The sequence below is a fragment of the Peromyscus californicus genome, unplaced genomic scaffold, assembly GCF_007827085.1.
Source record: "Peromyscus californicus insignis strain IS unplaced genomic scaffold, ASM782708v3 Scaffold_6__1_contigs__length_162567912, whole genome shotgun sequence".
Taxonomy (NCBI): domain Eukaryota; kingdom Metazoa; phylum Chordata; class Mammalia; order Rodentia; family Cricetidae; genus Peromyscus; species Peromyscus californicus.
Window position 1 is genome coordinate 86,416,966 of NW_026294584.1, and position 21,598 is coordinate 86,438,563.

Sequence of the window (21,598 nt, forward strand, 5' to 3'; positions counted from 1 at the left end):
AAAGCATTTCTTCTTGATGGCTTCTCATTGTGGCACTAATCTTTTTTTTTTCCTTTTAGTGTGTGTGTGGGGGATTAAACCCAAGGACTCTCACATGTGAGCATAAGCTCTATCACTGAGTTACACCCCAAGCCCTGGTGTTTTCAGTGAGCATTGATCACTTATGACTTTGGAATTATAATCTGTGTGTCACTCTACCAGCTCAGACCCTGAATACCAACCTCTGACTCAGGTGTCCCTGACAGGAATGCCGAGTGTGGCCGGATGTGTAGTGTGCCCAGCGTGCCCTCTCTCTGTTAGCCATGGACAAGAGGCTGGAGCAAGCAGGATGCAGTGAGTCTGAGGGTGTCTCTGCAGAAGGACAGGGATCAGGGAGACCAGGGAGAGCCGCTGCTGTGAACACAGCTGCATGTGACCCACCCATCAGTGGGAAGGCTCCAAAAGGTTGGGCACTCAGCTACCAAATGATCAACTTTTTCTCGTTGGAAGGCTTAATGCACCGAAACAGTGCAGGTGGGATTCCTCCCACGACCTGGGCAGGAGCAGGAAGCAGAAAGTGGAAGCAATCCCCTGGATACTACTTTGTCCCAGTCTGCGAGGAGCTTGATAGGAGTTGAATTACCCAGCAGAAATCCACACACTGAAATCCTAATGCCCGGTCACTCAGAACGTGACCTTATTTAGAAACACATTATTGCAGCTATCAAAGACCATAGGGAAAAGATGGTGGCCTCCTAATTCAATATGGCCAATGTCCTTATTGAGACATACCTGGGAAACATCTATGTGAACACATTCATTGTGCTGACACACACCAAGGAGTTCTCAGAAGCCAGCAGAGCCTTGGACCAGATGCTCTCCCCACTCCTCACAGGGAACTTGGCGCTGCCAACACCGGATCTCAGACTTCCAGCCTCCAGAACTGTGAGGGCTGCTGCTCAAGCCACCCAGTTTGGGGAACAATGGTAAAATAATCCAGTTCTCAGACATCGAATTGCTGCCCACTCCTGCCGTCACCACCTGCGGAGTCTTTAAGTACCAGAAGTAGCCTAGCCTGTAGAAGCCTTGGTAAAGAGCAAGCAGCTACAGCAGAAAACAAAAACCAATAGCATACACCAATATGCCAGTCATAGAAATAAATTCTAGACTGAAGAGCTAAGTAAATAAATACGAAATGTTGCAAGTAGACATAGCATCCAGGAATGATACTATATGGTTGTAATTCCAGCATTTGGGAGGTGAAGGCAGGAGGTTCAAGGTGTTCAAAGCCACCCTCAACTACACAGGGAGTCTGAGGCCAGCCTGATCTAAATGAGTCCCTACCTCCAAACAAAACAGCTAAGAAATAGAAAGAAGCCAAATGATGTTGGCACTCGCCTTTAATCCCAGCACTCAGGAGGCAGAACCAGGTGGATCTCTGTGATCTACAAAGTGAGTCCCAGGACATCTAGGGATACAGTTGGAGACCTTGTCTTTAAAAAAAAAAAAAAAGAAAGAAAGAAAGAAAAGAAAAAAGAAAAAGAAATAGAAAGAAAAGAAAGACACGTGGTAGTGGATAGCTTCTAATACATAAGACTTTCTTTTAAGTCAGGCGGTGGTGGCGCACGCCTTTAATCCCAGCACTCGGGAGGCAGAGGCAGGCGGATCTCTGTGAGTTCGAGGCCAGCCTGGTCTACAGAGCTAGTCCAGGACAGGCTCCAAAGCTACAGAGAAACCCTGATTCGAAAAACAAACAAACAAACAAACAAACAAAAAAACCCACGACTTTCTTTTAAAGTCTTAACTATGAATATCTGTGTGTGCCTGTGTGGGAGTGCCCTCAGAGGCTGGAAGAAGGTGTCATATCCCCTGGAGATGGAGTTATGGGCAGTTGTGACCTGCCTGATGTAGTTGCTGGGAACTTATCCACTGTATAAGCCCCTCAAGGTGCATGCGTGGCCAGGTCCTGCTCCTGAGGACCTCCGACTGCCAGGCTCTGCCCACAGAACACTCTAAAGGCAGTAATGTCTAGACCTAGCTCCTCCAGATGCAGGCGGCTAGGCTCTGACGTATAGAGTACAAAGCCCAAGCTCAGGACTTGAAAATCCAGTCCCTGAGCTTGACATCCCACCAATCCCTGGATTAGCCCCAAGCTCAGGACTTGAAATCCCACCAATCCCTGGATTAGCCCCAAGCTCAGGACTTGACATCCCACCAATCCCTGGATTAGCCCTAAACTCAGGACTTGAAATTCCACCAATTCCCACCCTGGAAGGCTCCCCCCCTTAAGAAACCCTATATAAACCCTGTTTTCTGCTTGCTTCTCTGCCGCTTCTCCCTCAAGCAGAGGCAGTCACCCTCCTGGGTTTTTCCTTCCCAAAAAATCTCTTGTGTGAGGTTTGTTGTAAGTTTGTGGTATTCCTTGGCTCTCGGTTGTTAGAATACCTTTTCCTTCAGAACTGTAACACTTGCTCGGGGGAAACCTTCCCTCTCAGAGCTGCGACACCTCCATTGGGGAAGCCTTTCCCCTCAGAGCTGTAACATCCATTGGGGAAGCCTTTCCCCTCAGAGCTGTAATACTTACACTCTGCAACAGCAGTATGCACTCAACTATTAAGCCATCTCCCTAGCACTGGATTTCTTATATAAAGTACAAAGACCATAAGGAAAAGATTAATACATTTGACTTCATCAAATTAACCATCAAAATTTGAAGGTTGCATGGGAAAAAGATAATGTAAACATAATTTTCATGAAAAGCAGTACTATGGGAGAGCACACTTGTGGCTTATGTAATGAAAGGTTATAGCATATAAAACTCTTCCCCAAATTAAAATAAATGACCAACAAGGCAGGTCAAGGACATTTAATAAGCCACTCCCAGTATAAAAGATTTTATTTTTGCTATAATTATAACTGAGGTGGGAATGTAAGATGAGGTGCCCAAGTATAAAAGAGCTAGTAAAAGTTAACATTGCTTACACCCAAGTTTGTAAAAATATTGTGAATGGCTCTACCTTCAGTGGTAGCGATATAAACTGGTGAAGCCCATGCTGGATACCATTTGACAGCATCCCTTAACATTTTCAGTGAAGTCCCTAGCACCCAGCAACACCATTGTGCTTCTTCCTGAAGAAGTATTGTATACATGTACAGACAGCATAAAGGATGTAACAAGCGTAAGTTGGGTGTAGTGATACACCCTCCTATAATGCCAGCTTAGGAGGCAGAGGCAGGATGACCAGCCTGGGCTACATAGTGAAACTATGTCCTAATAAACAAACAAGCAAGCAAGCAAATGTGCTGGGGACATTACTCAGTGGTAGAGCACTTGCCTAGCATGCACGCAGCTCTGTGTTTGAAAAGAAAAGCAACAACATGACGTGGAAACAGATAGGGCTGGGGAGATTGTTCAATGGGTAAAGCATTTTTATCACAGGCCTGAAAACCTGACTTCAGATTGCAGAATCAGCATAAAGCCCAACAGAGTGGCTGATCTCCACACCCTCACAGGAAGAGGGAGGCAAAAAGAATCCTCAGATGCTCGTGAGCCAGTTCATGGGCTACCTGTCTCAAACAAGGTAGAAGGTGAAAGCCAATACCTGAGGTTGTCCTCTGACCTCCACATATATACCATGAAATGCATGCGTCCCCCCCCATCACCACATGGAAACGAAGAGCAAAGGGGCTGGAGAGATGGGTCAGTGGTTTAAGGGCTCCTATTGTTCTTGCAGAAGACCTAAGTTGGTCCCAGTACCCATATAGGGAGGCTCACAATCGCCTCTAACTCTAGTTCCAGGGAATAAGATGCCCTCCTCTGGCCTCTGTAGGAACCTGTGCTTGTGTCTATACACAGAGAGAGAGAGAGAGAGAGAGAGAGAGAGAGAGAGAGAGAGAGAGAGAGAGAGAGGGAGAGGGAGAGGGAGAGGGAGAGGGAGAGGGAGAGGGAGAGGGAGAGGGAGAGAGACAGAGACAGAGACAGAGACAGAGACAGGGAAGTTTAAAATAAAACAAATCTTTAAAAAGAAAGAAAAGAGGGTTTAGATTAAGTGTGGTATATTGCTGCCTGCGAGGGGGGGGGGCTCACAGTTACAGCTCCTGTAAAATCCATAGTACAGATCCTTCTCTCGTGACTTTTGTAAGGAGCTCTGAAATGATTTGCAAAGCAAATGTTATTCTCAGATTCCTCAGGAATGACCAATAGGGTGTGTACTGGTTTTGTTATCAACTTGACACAAACTTTATGTGACATATGAAGAAGAAACCTTAACTGAAGAACTGTCTCCATCGGATTGGCCATGTCTGTGGGGAATTGTCTTGGCTGATGATGGATGTGGATTGCACAGCCCACAGTGGGTAGCACCATCTGTAGGCAGGTGGGGCTGAGTCGTATAAGAAAGCTGGCTGGGCACAAGCCAGAGAGAGCAATCCAGTGAGCAACGCTCCTCCATGACCTCCGCTTCAGTTCCTGCTTCCAGGTTCCAGCCTTGAGTTCCTGTCCTGACTTCCTTCAACGGTGGACAGTTACTTGGGAGGTTGCAAGCTGCAATACACCCTTTTCTCCCTGAATTGTGGTGTTTGCCACAGCATCAGAGAAGACCTAGAACAGTGTGATGACACTGTTCTGACCAAGAAACTAACCTGAGTGCCGTGCAGGGGGAAGAGGCTTGCGTTGTCCGCAGCTGACAACTGAGTCCTTTGGCTCTGAAGCTAGAAAAAGTATTTCGAAGGTTTTTTCAGCTAAGTCTCTAGGGACCAGACTGTGTTCCCCCAAAATGACTCCTAATAGGGTCTTGCATTGAGACTAGCTCTGGGTTGGGGAGGGGCTGTATATTTTTGCCCTGGGAGATGCTGAATTCAGATTTTGTACAGGCGCCCGGAGAACTTAGTGCCTGAACAAACAGCTGTCAATGGGATCTGCCATTTTCACGTTGCCCCCCCCATCCCCAACACACTCACACACAGATGTGTACACACACACTAATGCCTGCCTTTGCCTAGCCTTCGGGACATTTCACCAACAGGGGGCGCTCATTCCTGTGAGAATATTTTCATGGCTAATGCATGTTAAGTATGTCCAGCAAATAGCTGCCTCCTTCTTCTTTCTGTTTTTGTTTCTCTCCTTTATTTCTATTTTTAATTGGCTGCATTAGGGTAAAGAAAGTGATTTGATAGGGTAAAGGAGGGGAGATTCTAACGTGGTCTATACCCGAGCTTCTGAGTATTTTTTCATCTATTTATTTTTACATTTTATTTATTTACTTGGGGAATGGGGTGTGCAGGTGCCATGGGGTACTTGTGGAGATAAGGATAGCTTGCAGAAGTCCGTTCCCATTCTGTGGGATCTGGGAGTTAAACTCAGGTTGTCCAGCTTAATGGCAAGCACATTTACACACTGAGCCATCTCGCTGGTCCTGGATCATTTTTTATATACATGCTGAGCATCCACAACTTTCTAGCATTCCACATCAAAAAGGAATCACAGGCAGGAGGTCCGAGAGCATCTGAAGGTATCTATTTTGCAAACGAATATGATGGAAAGGGGCATCATGAGAGGAGGCAGACAGAATTGAGTCTCTACAGTGAATCTTTTCACTCCGGAAAAGAGTTTGGACTTGACCCTGGGGACAGCAGGTACTTACTGAGGGGTGTATTCGCTGTAAGTGAAATGACATGAAATACTCTGTAGGAAAATCATCTGGCCATGGTGAAGAGCCCACCACAGTTTTCCACCTCAGATCCTTAGAGAGGCAGACCCTAAGAGAGTCACCAGGCAATGACTATGTCTGGTTAGTGCCTGGGTTCACCGATACAGGCAGATGGCTTCATGGCGAGGGTGGCACACAGAACTCTGAGACTTGTTCAGTGTGGCTCTGAGGGGATAGAGGTTTGAGAGTACAGTCTCTACTCCAGTTTAAACAGAGACTCCTTTAACATTCTGAGGATCCATTCTGTCACTCCCCTTTCATAGGTTAACATAGGTGTTCTAAGCTTCAGACACTGGGCATGGACTAACATTCCTGCCATGGCCAACTTCAAGTTATCTGTCAGTGGGCTATCAGTAAGCATGGTGCTGTAGACACGTGCACAGTCGCTCCCATAGCTGACAAAGCCAATGTCAGCACACCACGATCCACTCCTTACCTTTCTAATTGGGAAAACGGAAACATGGGCAGAAATGTGGTTCCAACCAGTATAACACTATGGCATTCTCTTTAAACACTGCCAGTGGGCTTGGTACTATCCTAAGGGATTTATAGTTTAAAAATCCAGTCTTGCCGGGTGGTGGTGGCGCACGCCTTTAATCCCAGCACTCGGGAGGCAGAGGTAGGTGGATCTCTGTGAGTTCGAGGCCAGCCTGGTCTACAGCGAGATCCAGGAAAGGCGCAAAGCTACACAGAGAAACTCTGTCTCGAAAAACCAAAAAAAAAAAAAAAAAAATCCAGTCTTCACTGCCAACCTAGGCAGAGGGAGAAATGGAGAAACTGAGGCAGGGTTGAAGTAACCATTCTGGTATCAAGATAGCTGTGAAGAAGACAAACTGAAGTGGTTTTTATCAGCATCCGTGCTCTTGGTGTTTTAGAGAAACACTAAGGCATTTCTCTAAAATTACAGTTTAATGCAATAGTCACTGGCCACCTTCCCTAGTTAAACATAAATTAATTGACCTGGCTATGGTGGTACATGCCTTTAATCCCAGCACTTGGGAAGCAGAGGCATGTGGATCTCTGTGAGTTCAAGAACAGCCAGGTCTACAAAGTGAGTTCCAGGACAGCCAGGACTGTTACACAGAGAAACCCTGTCTTGAAAAAAATAATTGAAATTAAATAAAATTAAATTTTCATGTCCTTAACATTGTTCCAGTGTTCAACAGTCACAAGCTGTGACTACTAAATTGGACATCACAGATGAAGTCCTATCCATCATCCCTGGAAAGTCCATGAGACCATGCTCCTCTGGAAAAGCCGTCAGAAGGAAAGAAGCCATGTCCCACAAACACAGGGGACTTAATGGGCTTTGCTGACTGCTATAACAGAAATACTCGAAATACCCAGTTGTGTGACTCTTTAACTTTGAGATGAATATTTCATTCATTTATTCACTCAATATACACTTAGTGAGCACCATCATGTTCCAGGACCTGTGCTAAGAGACGGAAAGATGAACAAAGGGATGTGGCCCTGCCTTCAGGAACCCACAACATGATGGAGGAGGTGGTATTCCTGGGTGGTGTTCTGAGAATGACGAGGTGTTAAGAGAGGTGTTAGGGGAGTCTCATTTGGAGCATGCGGGCTTTGAGGTGCCTGCAAAGCACCCAAGAGGATGTGAGGGGCTGGAACTCAATTTGTAAGATCAGATAACAGACCTGAGAACCAGAAACCTCAATGAGGTCATTACATAAAGTGTCACCTAAGGACAAAATCAACTCAGGGGCCTATCAGGGGCAGGTGAGAAACAAGACCAGGGAAGGTGAGAGAAACCACATCAGAGGCTCATCGCAAAGGAATGGGGTCAGAGAAACCAAGTTTGGGGTGTGCTGCTAACAGAGAGGCTGGATAATGTAAAGAACTAGAAAAGAGACATTTTAAGAGAGGGGCAATGGTAGAACCAGTGCGCAGTGGGTTTGAGAAGAAATGGAAAGAGAGAAGAAACAGGAAAAAAACTGCAGAGAAACCCCAGCCATGAAGAGGGTGATCCAAGGGTCCTCAGCATCTTTAATGGCGTCATTAAAAAAGCCGGGTGGTGCTGGGCGTGCTGGCGCAGTAATCGCAGTACTCAAGAGACAGAGGCAGGCAGATATCGGTGGGTTTGAGGACAGCCTGGCCTACATAGTGAGTTCCAGCACAGCCAGGGCTAAGTAGAAAGATCTTGTCTCAAAAAAATAAATGGTGGGGGGAGAAAAGAAAGAAAAAGAAAAGACGCCCCGTGGTGGGAGAATGGCAAGGGCTCAGGACAGAGAAGATGCTCTGGAGGGCCCAGGAAGGCAAGGGATCCAGAGCAGGGGCAGGGATAGCTAGTGAGGGAGGGCGAACCCTGGTCTAAGGATCGCAGAGCGACGGAAGAGCACAAACACTGTGACTAACTCTGAAGAAAACAGATACTAGGGCGATGAGAAGAAACAATGAAAATGGGTGATACACAACAGTGACGGAGAACGGAAGGGGACTTGGGGCAGGGTCCGCACGGGGGACGAGGAGCGATGATGTGAACGCCCCTGTAGGAATCCCAAGGAGGTCGATGCTGTCCCTAAGCCTGAGGGGTAGAGCTTGAGGTAACTGTCAACCTTTCAGAGAAGCTTCTAGAGAACGAATCTTCAAAGAAGAACGAAGGGTTCGGTACTAACCTTCTTCAGGAGGTGCCATTTCAGAGGCCTCAGCTGCTGGGCGTAGCTCAAGGGGAAGAAGCAGGGGATCATTCTCAGATGAAAGGGTGGGGACGGGACGGGCGGTGGTGGTGGCGCACGCCTTTAATCCCAGCACTCGGGAGGCAGAGGCAGGCGGATCTCTGTGAGTTTGAGGCCAGCCTGGGCTACAGAGTGAGATCCAGGAAAGGCGCAAAGCTACACAGAGAAACCCTGTCTTGAAGAAAAAAAAAAAAAGAAAGGGTGGGGACAGAGGAACTAACCTTTTAGGCAGAAATAAATAAATTTGTGTTTTAGTGGGTATCCTGTGACTTCACGATGTCAGAGCTCTGGCGTCAACGGTAGCCCAAGGTTGTGCAGCAGTTTTGGTGACACCCTCAACTAAACGAATTCACTTCATGATCCCCCACCATGTTGGTGAGAAAGTTGGGGTCCCAGAAACTAAAAGGTCGTCCTTGGGCCTTCATGTCTCAGATGGAAATGGGCCTCTCGGCAAGTGAGAACAAAGTGGGCACGCTTCTGAAGAGATCCTAGCCTAGGTGAATGGCCTTCTGTTAGGAAGGGCAGAAGCCCCCAGAGCATGGACAGGATAAAGAAACTAAGTGCAGGAAGTTAACTGTCACTCACTGCAGAGAGCAGAGCCTCCCTGGGGCCAACGATGAAGCCTAAGCTGGTGCAGACTACCCGGGCTCGAAACCCTTACAATCCACTTCTGCTGGGCTCACCAGCAGACATGCACACCCTCAGCTTCACCCTGAAAAGCCTTCTCACTCCCACTAGTCAACGGCAGAAAAACCTCAGCTTTTCTTCAAGGAGACACACACACACACACACACACACACACACACACACACACACACACACACCACAAGGGGCTACAGGCTTGGTGAGTAGGACCAGACAGGGAAAAATTCCTTCTCTATGTGTTCTAGAGTTATTTCTAAAAGTATGCTTCAAGCTCAGACTAGGAATTGAGACCACAGGTAGTCTGAACAAGGCCCCTGCCTCTTTCTAGATACCGTCCCTAATGGGTTTCCTGTCTCTGAGTGGATCTCAAAGGGCCAAACACAGCCCCAGTCCTTTGTTAATAACTCCACACCAGCCTGAGGATACAGGACATCATCTCCATCCCAGTCTGCCAAACCCTAAATATTCCCAGCCATAGGTGAGACCAGCTGCCCCAGAGACACTGCACAGATAGACAAGCAGTCATCTGAGATTCGAGGTACCTGCCACCCTTAGCCCAGGTGTCACCACACACACCACACACACACACACACACACACACACACACAGAGGCATACACACACACTCACCTCCTCTGGACCCCTCTCCATAGAGTTCGCTTGCTATTAAATATAAATAGTAAACGTACTCATTACATTTACTATTATGCTGTGCCTTTTTTGTCGACATTTGTCCTTCTAGCCCAATTATAGTTGGGCTTCTTTATTAAATAGATGATGGAGCCTAGCACCTGACACATACAGAAAGAGTTGGTCTGGGGTGAGAGAGAGCTAAGCCAAGTTGAACTGAACCAAAATGACAGTGGGGGACCCAGGGTAATGATCTCCCCAGCTCCCCAACCACACTGCCCCCAACTCTCCAATGAGGTCTTCATTGCTTCTTATGGAACAGAGCCGGGGCTGGTTCATTGCTGGGCTCAGCCATGACCTGCATGGGCTGGTTGTTCAGGGCAGCCTCCCGCATCTTGTGGTACATGAATTCATTCTGGCGGAACATACGCAGCTCCATCTCTGTCTGCACCCTCATGGCCTGTGGGACACAGATAACAGCATTGAGTGACACATCCCCATGGCACGGTCCTAACATATCTTTGGATAAATGACCCCTGGTCAGTAAGATTTAACTCTATCCCTCCAGAAACAAGTGTGTGTGTAAGGGGGGGGGGGCACCATTGTAGACTGATGGTGTAGCAGCATGCCTAGCATCATAGGGAGAGGGAGATGGACCCGTGAGATGGTAGCTGCAAAGTTGTTTTCCCCAGAGAATGCTTCTTCTCACTGTTGACTGAGGACCTGGATCTGAGCCCTGGATCCTGACCTTTGTGCTTGTAGGACCTCAGTGAATGGACTTAACCACAGCATGTTGGGAAGATTATAGCGAATAACACACAACAAAGTCTTTGTTCTCCCACATATCTACTCAGAGTATTCAGAAGAGCTAGCTAGCTGTTCAGAGGCTCAGGACACCACAGTAGGTAAGATTGACAGAGACTGCCTTTGACAAGCTTAATATAGTAGATACAAAATCAGCCATCTCTGACCTTACCGTCAAACCACTGGATAACAGCAGATGAGTGCTCCCCTCCCTTGGGCCTCTGTTTCCTCATATGTAACATGAGGAAGACGTGTAAGGCTAAAGCATTCCAAGTTCCTTTCTGGTCTGGCTAGCAGGCTACAGACTTCCATAAAGCAAAGTCCAGATGAGCCAGGACTCCCATCTCAAGAGACCTTCAAATAAGACAGTGACTGCCCACCCCCGGGATGCTGTTTACCTCTAAGTCCTTGGTGATAGGGTGGGAGGGTCCGTGTGTCACCAGGAGAATTGCGTAGGCTTTGCAGATCATCCCGTGCCCCACTTCGATGTTACCAGCATGCCAGTTGGTCAGCCCTGCCCGCATCACAGCCATGCCCAGCTGGGCATTGTTATGGTGGTAGAGTTTCCTGCAGAGGCACAGGAAGTAAACAGGACTCATCGTCCCAACCTTCTTTACATCTGTACAGCACAGAACAACTCCTAAAGTACTCTGCCCGATGTCGTTGTCAACTTGACGTAATCTAGCATCACTTGGGAAAAGAGTCTCAATGAGGAATCTTCTAGGTTAGGTTGGCGATGGGTATGTTTGTGAGCAACCATTGTGAGGACCTGTGGTTAGCACCATTCCCTGAACAGGAGACCTTAAACTTTGTAAGAGCAAGCTTGCAGGCATTCGTCCATTGCTCTCTGCTCTTGAGCATGGGTGCGATGTGACCTCAGTGTCCCTGCAATGGTGGACTGTGAGCTCAAATAAACCCTTCCTCTTCCAAGCTGACTTGTCAGGGTATTCTGTCACAGCAAATGGAAATGACGCCAAAGCCAGTACTCACACTGATCAAGTCCGCCTGTCTTCCCACTCGTGCTGTGGGGCACCAGCGGCTTGTTGTGGGGTTCTGAAATCCACAGAGCTGACCAGTGTTCTACACAGTGAGGCCAGGAGAGTTGGGACTCTGACCTGGACCACCAAGCCAAGGCTTCATGGACAAAGAGGGCCACAACTGTACTCGGAGCCTGAGCACAGGGAGCCAGGTACCATCTGGAGCACCCCCAGTTTTCTGGGGAACATGAAAAGAAGCTCAAGGCGGGAAGTCTAACTTCAGTGTCCTTCCTGGGGCTGCACTGTATTTTTCTTCTCCTGGCAGGTCTCCTTCCTAGCATGCTGGTCCATTTACTTGCATTTTTTAATGAGCAGCGTCCTAAAGAAAAGTCTTCTTATGACAACTTACTCATCTGATCAGAAACACAAATTCCTAAGCTCATGTGAACGTAGAAGGCAAGAGAGAACATTGGTGGAGGGGAAATGAGAAAGCAGCATGTTATCATTTATAAACAAGAATGGCCTCTCTCTCTTTATAGCAGAGCTGTGAAAAATATGTGCATGTATATGTATACATATGCACACATACTTATGTATCTATATGTACACACATGTGTATATCTGTAAAGATCTACACAATGCAAATATATTGCTACAGTTTGGGTAAGTACCCACCCCCAAGGCCAAAGTGTTATAGGTGTGGTCATAGGTTATTAGAGAGAGGATAAAAAACTCTCCAAGCATTTAAAATCAAGCTTCATTTAGGAAAATCCAAAGCAGAAGATGCCGCTCAAATGACAAATAAGGAAGTAAAAACAAACAAACACATCAGAGATGACAACCAGGCCTCATCTGAGTATCACCTCTGACTGTTCAATCATTACTGCTGGGACACCACAAGAAAAGCTTAATTTGTAAGGAGAAGTACGACTGTGACCATGGCCACTGAGGTGTAGGAGGGGCAATCAAATGTGTGCCATCTCTTTGGCATCCCTGGAACAGAGGGTTTCCAGGAGACCACCTGAGACCGAGGACCATCACCTACGTGTAGCCGTCCACCATCCTTCTGGCGTAGTGCGAGGCCTCCTCAAAGGCCTGGAGATAGGAGAGGACCTCTGACGCGATGCTCAGCAGCCGAAGCACATAGAGGTTGGTGTCGGCAAACACTGGTTCCTGCTTCTCCAGGCACTCCCGGCACAGCTTCACAACCTGGAGGGAGACACAGCTTCATCACCACTATACCAGAGTATGTGTTTAACTGACAGGTGGACGGCAAGATAGCACTAGACTCACTTTTGAAAGCTGGAGAAAGAAGGGAAAAAACAAGGTTTGTGGTTTGAACTAACAAAATGACCTTCCTGGCTAAGACACTGGTGTGGGAAACGGTAGGGTTGGGCCAAAAAGACGATACAACAAAGTGAGGAAGTTTGCCTACTCGAAGTCACTATGCAGCAGAGGGGTATGGAAACTACACACGCATATATGTGTGCCTGTCTACACATACACTAAACTTGTGTGTATATATGTACACGTATGCATGCATATGTATAGATATACACAATGTAAATACATTGATATGGTTTGGGTACGTGCCCACCCCTAAGGCCTATGTGTTCAAGGGTTAGTCATCAGCCTGTGTTGTTGTTGGGAGGTAGAACTGAAGAGAAGAGAAGCCAAAGGAATGGGGCCCATGGAGCCCCACCCATGTGGTTCCTGACACATGCCTTTGCCACAGATTCCTTACCATGCATAACACTTCATTTTCATGGCTTCCTCTCGCCTGACAGAACTCAGGGAGGAGATAAAGAGAGTGTCTTGCATTGGTCACCCTAGTAAGGGTTCATACATGTGCAATGGATGAATCAGTAAAGGAGAAGGAGAAAAGGAATGAAATGAAAGAGACACGAAGTGAAATTAACCACCAAATTAGCACACCCTAGTAACAGTCACCCGTGGCTCATCCAAGCTGCATAATGAGCTTGGGGGGCAGGGAGCCACTGATTCATGGTGCCTCTGTTCTATTTCAGAATGAGTAGGTTCCTGTTGCGGGAGAATTGTTCATACAGCTATTCCATTGTCCCAATAAAGCCACCTTGATCAAAGGACCAAGTCAGTGATTGGCTGACCGGGATTAGCCATAGAGATTTTGGAGGCCTGAGGAGGTCTGCTAGAAAGGACAGAAAGAGAGAAGGGAGGATTTCTGGGAGAGGTGCTTTGGGAAAAAAGTGGAGTGAGGGTCAGCTGTCCTTGGATTTGTTAAGTCTCTGCCTTAATTTCTGACTCCCGAGTTTTTATTATACTGGAATAATTTAGATATTCGTTACAGATCCCAGCTTAGAGGGCGAGACACAAGAATTGACTTCCAACAAGCTGTTGAGATGAATTCAAAGCAACTTCTCAGGTATGGTGGTGTATGCCTGTGATCCCCATACGCAGGCAGATAGAGAATTCAAGGCCAGTCTGCATTACATACCAAGACCTTGTCTCCAAAAACTAACGCAGCATTATCACCACAGACCACTTGACTGTACATTGAAAGCCTATGGAAGCTATGAAGCCTTGATGCCTAGATCCCTCGAGCAGAGATTTTAGAGACACTGTCCTGGTTGAAGGAGAGGCACGAGGTGTTTACACACTCGATTACAGTATAGAGACACGAGAATCTAGGGGGCTTCAGGAGCCAAAGTTGAATGCTTAGCAGGCCACTCTCGGTGTCCTCCAAGGCCATTGTCACTCTTCCATTTCTGATGGTACCTGAGCTGTCACAGGCCCTCCTCCAGCTCCTAATACATGGATCCAGCAACGTTTGCTCTCCTTGAACAGATTTCATTGGGTTGAGCAGTCACTGAGAATACACTTTTAATGGGTACTACAATTGAAGGGTATGAGAGAAACGGCCTTCCAGGAAACGCAACCTGTTCAGCAGTCTCCCCTTTCTGTTCACATACCTCTCCGACTTTCCACCCTCTTCCCCATCACTAGCCTCTGTTAAAAGTGCTCTCACCTCATGATACAAACCCTCAGAGCGAGCCTTGTCTATTTTTTCCAGTGTATCCTTTGAGAGTTGTACCGTCTCCTTCACCACTTCTGGGGAGGGCTAGGAAAGAGAGGAGTATCCAGTTTGAGATCACCTCACGGGGCAGCCCATCTTATCTGGGAGTTCCTGAAGGCTGGGAATGTAGTTTCACGGTAGAGCACTTGCCTTGCATGCATAAAACCCGAGACTCAATCCCACTACTACCAAAAAAGAAACAAAAGCAAACTATCCTCCAGTGTCTGCCATCTTTGACGTTCACTGTAATGTAGGATCAGAGCCTCGCACATTATGATTGTCTCATTTCTCCAAGTAGGTAAAGACCCCTGCGGCTTTTCCAACTGCTGTTTCGTGCTTCTTCTTCTCGACTTCTTAATTAAGCTTGTTGGTTTTGGAGGATTTCACACATGCGCACTGTATTCGCGTCACTCCCACCTTCTCCCTACTTCGATCCCTCCCATCCTTCCTCACTCCCTCTCGGTGTTGCTCACAAGTGTTTGGGGATGACCACTTGGCTTTAATAACTTACCAGGAAGCTCATCCCTGGGGAAAACTGATTCTCCCTCTCCCAGCAGCCATTGACTGCCTGTAGCTCTTCATCTAGGGACAAGGCCTTATACGAGTTTCCCTGTCCACGCTGGTATATTGACCTTTGTCTTTATGCAGGTCTTGCTTAGGCAACCACATGGTTGAGATTTAATGGGTGCAGCTTTCCTGTCATATCTAGAAGACACTATCTCACAGCAGGCATCCTGGTTCTCTGGCTCTTACAATCTTTCTGCTCCCCTTTCTGCAATTTGCCCTGAGCCTTGGGTGTAGGGACGGCATTGCAGGTATATCAGTTGGGATTGGTCACCCCACAGTCACGTATGCTCTGCATTTTGACCAGTTGACTGTCATAGACTCTCTCGGCACAAAAAGAAGTTTCTTTGATGAGGAATGAGAACTACACTCATTTGAATATAAGGATCAATATTTAGAGTACAGTTAGAAATTATACTGGTTTAGGAAAGTAGTAGGTTCTCCTCTGGGGTCCATGATCTCTCTGGCCATGAGTGGTTGGCTACATTTACAGTGTCAGACATGAATTCTTTCCGAGTGATCCGGCTTTAAGTCCAATTAGACATCTGTTGTTTACCACCGAGACAAAGTTGGCACTATTGCGTCACCGAGGATATCTTGCTGGCCAGTCGTTGTTGTTTGTAGGCTTCCCGTGTGAGCAGAACTACCGATTGTTTTTCTCCTTTGGAAGACCACATAGCATCTTCCAATATGACAAGCGCTGGTCCAGCTCAATCTCTCCAAGTCCTGTGTCTGAAGTCTGTACTGACTTCTGTAAGAGGGTCTTACCTTCAAGTGCTGGGAGACAACCAGGGCAACGGCAGTGGCCTGCACTGTTTTTGGAGTCTGTTGGACATTCCTGACTAACATCTCAAAGGGAGGTTTCATATATGTGGCACTGGAGTTTTTGTTAGACAGTCTACAGGTTTTTTTTTGGGGGGGGGAGCATTATCACTCAAAATTGGGTAACTCTAGTTAAACTACACACACCACACACACACACACACACACACACACACACACACGAGTGCATTTTCAATATGGATTGTTAAATAGGCTTATGAAACCTGAGCTAGGCCTGTTTTTTTCTTTTCATTTAAGTGTGTGTATATATGTCTATGTGAGTGTATGCCAAGTGTGTGCATATGCCTCCAGAGGTCAGAAGAGGGCATTGGATTCCAGGGAGTTGTGAGCTGCCCAACATGGGTGCTAGGAATGAAGCTCGGGTCCTCTGGAAGAGCAGCAAGCACTCTTACCCACTGAGCCATCTCCAGCTCCCTCTTCACACTTTGGTGAAGAAGGCTCAGAACCTTGCCACCACCCAGTCCTCGGAAGTCTGCCTCACTGCTGGGCTTTTGCACACTTGACAGTGACTCTGTGTGTGTTTCCTCTGGAATTTTGGACTGGGATCCTGTTGTCTAAAATTCTTTGCTTCAAGTCAACCACCTAGTCTACAGCTAGGCCTTGTATTTCTGTCTTCATCTGAGTCACTGATTTAAACACACAGAAGTGGAGCAAGCCACAATAGTGTGAGTCTATAGCCCCTGCACCTAGGAGGTGAGGGGCAGCAGCATCTGGAGTCTAAGGGCAGTCTGGGCTACAGGGGACCCCTTCTCAAGAAACCAATAAAATAAAATTACTAAATAATTACTAGCCAGGGCAGGAGTAAAGCTGAGGGCCTGATCCAAAAATCACATTCCAGTGGCCACTGGAGCTTACTAAGAGGGCTCTTCTGATTATGGTCATGCAGACCCTCCAATTGTCTTAGCATGCAGCCATTAGTCATTCCTTAATCAAAAGGATAACATGAGAGATTTTTTTTTTTTTTTTTGGTTTTTCGAGACAGGGTTTCCCTGTGTAGCTTTGAGCCTCTCCTGGAACTCACTTGGTAGCCCAGGCTGGCCTCGAACTCACAGAGATCCGCCTGCCTCTGCCTCCCGAGTGCTGGGATTAAAGGCGTGCGCCACCACCGCCCGGCTTAACATGAGAGATTTTTGTCAGCTCTCTGAAAGCCGGACTCGTCTGTCTTCCCACATTAGACAGACTAAGCAGTCTAGTGATCTGGCTAAAGCCTTTCAAACTTGGTTTTGGTATATGAGATAAGGAAGTACCACAGTTACAAAAACAGTTCCCATGAGGATACAATTAGTTTTTTGTTTTTTGGTTTTTTGTTTGTTTGTTTGTTTGTTTTGATGTGGGAGGGAGTGCCAAATGTCTCAAAGTCCAAAGAAGGAGATGGAGAAGCAAGAAGAGAAAAGGGAGAGTTAGAAGAGAAGCCCCAGGAGCTAGAAGAAGCAGCAGGAGGATGTAGCATGAATTGTTAGAAGGTCTTGTTAATAAAACAAACCCGGAGCCAGGTATTGGGGTGAATGCTGGAAGATCAGAGAAGCAGAACAAGCCACAGCCACCTCACCTCACCAATTCCTCAGCTGATCCTGTTTCCTCAGACTGGAAACCTCTGAGTCCTCATCCAAATAGATCTCAGCTGAGCTGCTGCTCAAAATCCTAAAAGCTTAACCAGCTCTAGTTCCTGGTCCTCATGCCTTATATACCTTTCTGCTTCCTGCTATCACTTTCTGGGATTAAAGGCTCACTTCCTGGGATTAAAGGCTTCCTGGGATTAAAGGCATGAGTCACTATGCCTGGCTGTTTCCAGTGTGGCTTTAAACTCACAGAGATCCGGATGGATCTCTGCCTCCCAAATGATAGGATTAAAGGCGTGTGCCACCACCACCCTGCTTAGGGTAGTTTGGGTCTGAGCTGGGGCCCACAAGGCCACAGGCAAGCAGTTTTTTACATGAATTTGTACCATGAATGTTTAGGCGCCAGATGTAGCTGTAGCAGTTTTATTAAATAAGAAACACAGAGCCAAATGCAGAGTTAAAAGCCCAAGAGGTCTGTATAGACAGGCAGTGACGAGGCAGAACAGAAAGTCAATAAAAAGACAGATACACAGGAAGTAGGTCTCTTTCTGAGGAGTAGGTCAGCAGTGGCAGTGAAGGGTAAGAAACTGTTTTTAGTATTAGCTCTTAGCTACTGCTCTGACCTCTTGGGCTTTTAATTCTTCATTTGGCTCTGTGTTTCTTATTTAATAAAACTGTTACATCTACAGGAGGAGGAGCCAGGGAAGTGGGAGGGGCTGGATAAGGGGCGAGGTTAGAAGAGAAGGGGAGAAGCAGCTGCAGCAGGAGGCAGAGAAGAAGAGGACAGAGTTATGAGGGATGCTTGTTCTTGATCTTGGAAAAGTAGCCTTGCAGGATAGAGAAAAAGAAAAACCTGATCGGCCTAAACAGACAGTCCAGAGGTGCAACTGAGGACGGTGTTTTATATTTTGTTTTTATTTTCTCATTTAAAACTTTCGGTTTGCGTTTCCTAAGGGTTTTTGTGCACACAGGAAGGGGGTAGTATAACTTCTGGTACTGACTAACAGTCATGCTGGTGTGCTGACCACGGGACCACTTACAGGGCTGCTGTAAAGTGTTAAAAGGAAGAGAAAGGAAGCAGCCAAGCTTGGCATGGTGGCTCAGTCCTGCAGTTACAGCCCTTGGGAGGCTGAGGTAGGAGAACCAGGAGTTCAAGGTCCTCCTTGGCTACACAGCAAGTGCAGGCCAGCCTGGGTTTCATGAGACACTGTCTCATAGAAAACAGAACAAGACAATTGTGACGACACAGTATATAGTTCAAGCTGAGAAGAACACTGCTAAATTCTCCCAGCTTTCCATTTTACAGACAAGGAAACAGAGGTCCCAAAGGAAGAGATCTGCCCCGGCTCAGACATTCGGGACTATAACTGGAACTAGAAAACAGATTTCCCCACTCTTTCTCTGCTGTTGTTGTTGTTGTTGTTGTTGTTTTATTTGTTTTTACATTCTTACTACATTGTAATGACTTTTTAAAAAAGATACGATAGCCGAGCGTGTCACACACCTGCAGCCCAACACTGGGAAGGCTGAGATGGAGGATGATGAATTAGAAGCCAGTCTGAGCTAAATAATGAGTTCAAGACAGCTCAAGCCACACAGCAAGAATTTACCTCAAATTAATTCATTAAAAAACTGTAAAGGTGTACTTAATCTTTCCTGTCCAAATATTTAGGTTGAGTTAATTTTTTAAAAGATAGATATGTATTTTATGTATATGAGAGTTTCATCTACATATATATCTGCACACCAAAGATGGCATTGGATTCCATTACAGACAGTTATGAACCACCGTGTGGTTGCTGGAAATTGAACTCGGGTCTTCTGGAAGAGCAGCCAGTGCTCTTAACTGCTGAGCCGTCTCTCCACGCCCAGGTTGAGTTACTTTTATTTTGAGTTCATTTGTTTATTTTAATGAAGAACCCAATTTAAGACCAGCAAGATGACTCAATGGGTAAAGACACTGGCCACCAAACCTGGTGACCTGAATTTAATCCCAGGGACCCACATGGTAGAAAAGGAGAGCCGACTCCTGCACATTGTCCTCTGATCTCCACATGCACACACACACATACATGCATACACACACACACACACACACACACACACACACACACACACTTACATACACACACATACATACATACATACATACATACATACATTCATACATACACACATAAATAAATGTAGTTTTTGTTTGTTTGGGGGGGGTTGTTTTTGAGACAGGGTCTCTCTATTATGTAGTTCTGTCTGTCCTGGAACTCACTATGTAGACCAAGCTGGCTTCAAACTCACAGAGACCCACCTGCTTAAGGCATGTCCTATCACACCCAGCCAATAAATGCAATTTAATTTTTTTTTTTTGGCTTTTTCCAGATAGGGTTTCTCTGTGTAGCACTGGCTGTCCTGGAACTCGCTCTGTAGACCAGTCTAGCCTCGAACACAGAGATCTGCCTGCTTCTGCCTCCCAAGTGCTGGGATTAAAGGTATGTGCCACCACCACCTGGCTTCAATTTAAATTTTTTTTTAAATAGAAAATCCAATATGGTGTTTAAGAAATATTAGAAAGATTTTGCTTTGAATCTAGTTAAGTTCAAGCAGAAATCATCAATCTTTTATCAGAGACATGTCAACCTGAGAGACATCAGCATGTTATCACTGCTAGGCACCTATCTATTGTGACAGGGTAGGACCTGAGACCACCCATCACCTTCTGAACTGTGGAAACCCACCAAAAATATATATGAAGACCTAAACTACTCTGTGTTGTATAATTTTGAAAGGAGGAAAAGAGGATATTGTCTACTTATAAAAACACACAACTGAGTGGCAGAATGGTTGAGTTAGGAAACACATGCTCAGGGCCAGTGTCTGGGGCTCACGGCTAGCACATGATGTCCTCTGGTGCTAAAAGGGCAGGATGAAGGTGGGTGTGGTCCCTTAGTCTCTGTATTGTCCAAAGCATTGTGCACAAATACTAACAGTATGTAAGTCCCAGAATACAACACCTTTGATTCTGTGAAAAGGAGATTGTTTCTGTAAAAAAACAAAAACAAAACACAAACAAAAAAACCCATAATCCTTGGCCCCAGCTACTCTATCTCCTGCATGGGAGGACTGACTCAATTTCTCTACCTCATGTTTCATTGATCTTCACTATAAGGTCACAGCTTCCTTCTATTTCTTTCTTCATGGGTACTGACTTTGCTTGCATGCCAACATGTGCATGCCTGTTCCTTTTAATTTTCATAGCATGGTAAACATGTTATGAATTGAATGCCATCATCCTCTCAAAATTCCTGCATTGAAGTCCTAAGCCCCAAGACCCCAGAATGCAGCCTTACTTGGGAGTAGCATCCTTGTGGATACAATTCCTTTAAGATGAGGTCATGTGGAATGAAGTGGGGTGGATCCCTAACCCAACACAACTGGTGACCTTATAAAAAGAAGACTGACAGCGAAAGGGAAGCTGTAAAGAGACACCAGGAGAGAGCTTCCTAGGAGCGCAGGAGAAACATCTAGAATAGACCCTTCCCGCATAGCCTGTCAACCGCTGAATTGTGGGCCTCTGGCTCTCAGGACAGGTTACACTGAGGTTTACACTACTCAGTTTGGGGCATCGGACATAGCAACTCTAGCAATCTAACGTATGTACATGACATCCTTGGGCCCCTTAACTCATTTCCCCTGAGGAACAGATCTCACTGCAGACCTGCATCTAGACACCGCTTCATGCATTTGAATGGTTTAGGGCATTTCTTCTGTTCATATATTTCATATGTGTATTGATTTGAGGGGTCCCCCCCCCAGTGTTTTATGGTTCCTAAAAGCACCACCACAGTCTATTTTTACCATGTATCTTATAGCAAATGTGTAGGTATCTCTTCTGAGTAGATACTTGGAAGTGGAACTTCTTGGTGAAAATGTTTATATGATATAGTAAGACTACAAGTAAGTTATTGGCCAGAAAATTGGGTAGAGCAACCCAGGGATGAAAGGGAGAGATGCTCGGGGGTGGGTAGGAGGTGGGTGGGGGTGTTTTATAAACATTAATGAGCACATACCCCACTAGGTAATGGAGCCATGAGACAGGTCATGTGGCGAGCACCCTAGAATTCGCCAGCACCTCTGCTCTGACCGGG

General features: G+C 46.4%; 1 protein-coding gene across 2 annotated transcripts in view; it reads right to left on the reverse strand.

Moving 5' to 3' along the window:
* Positions 1 to 8,625: 8,625 nt before the first annotated feature.
* The window catches only part of Smyd1 (SET and MYND domain containing 1), a 56,841-nt gene continuing 43,868 nt past the window's right edge, over positions 8,626 to 21,598 (reverse strand). For both annotated transcript variants that reach the window (XM_052720405.1, XM_052720403.1), the window contains 4 exons: positions 14,443 to 14,535; positions 12,484 to 12,647; positions 10,860 to 11,028; positions 8,626 to 10,117 (listed from right to left, as the gene is read on the reverse strand). In XM_052720405.1, the coding sequence (XP_052576365.1) occupies positions 9,959 to 10,117; positions 10,860 to 11,028; positions 12,484 to 12,647; positions 14,443 to 14,535 (585 nt within the window). In that variant the 3' untranslated portion in view covers positions 8,626 to 9,958. The remainder of the gene's footprint in view (positions 10,118 to 10,859; positions 11,029 to 12,483; positions 12,648 to 14,442; positions 14,536 to 21,598) is intronic.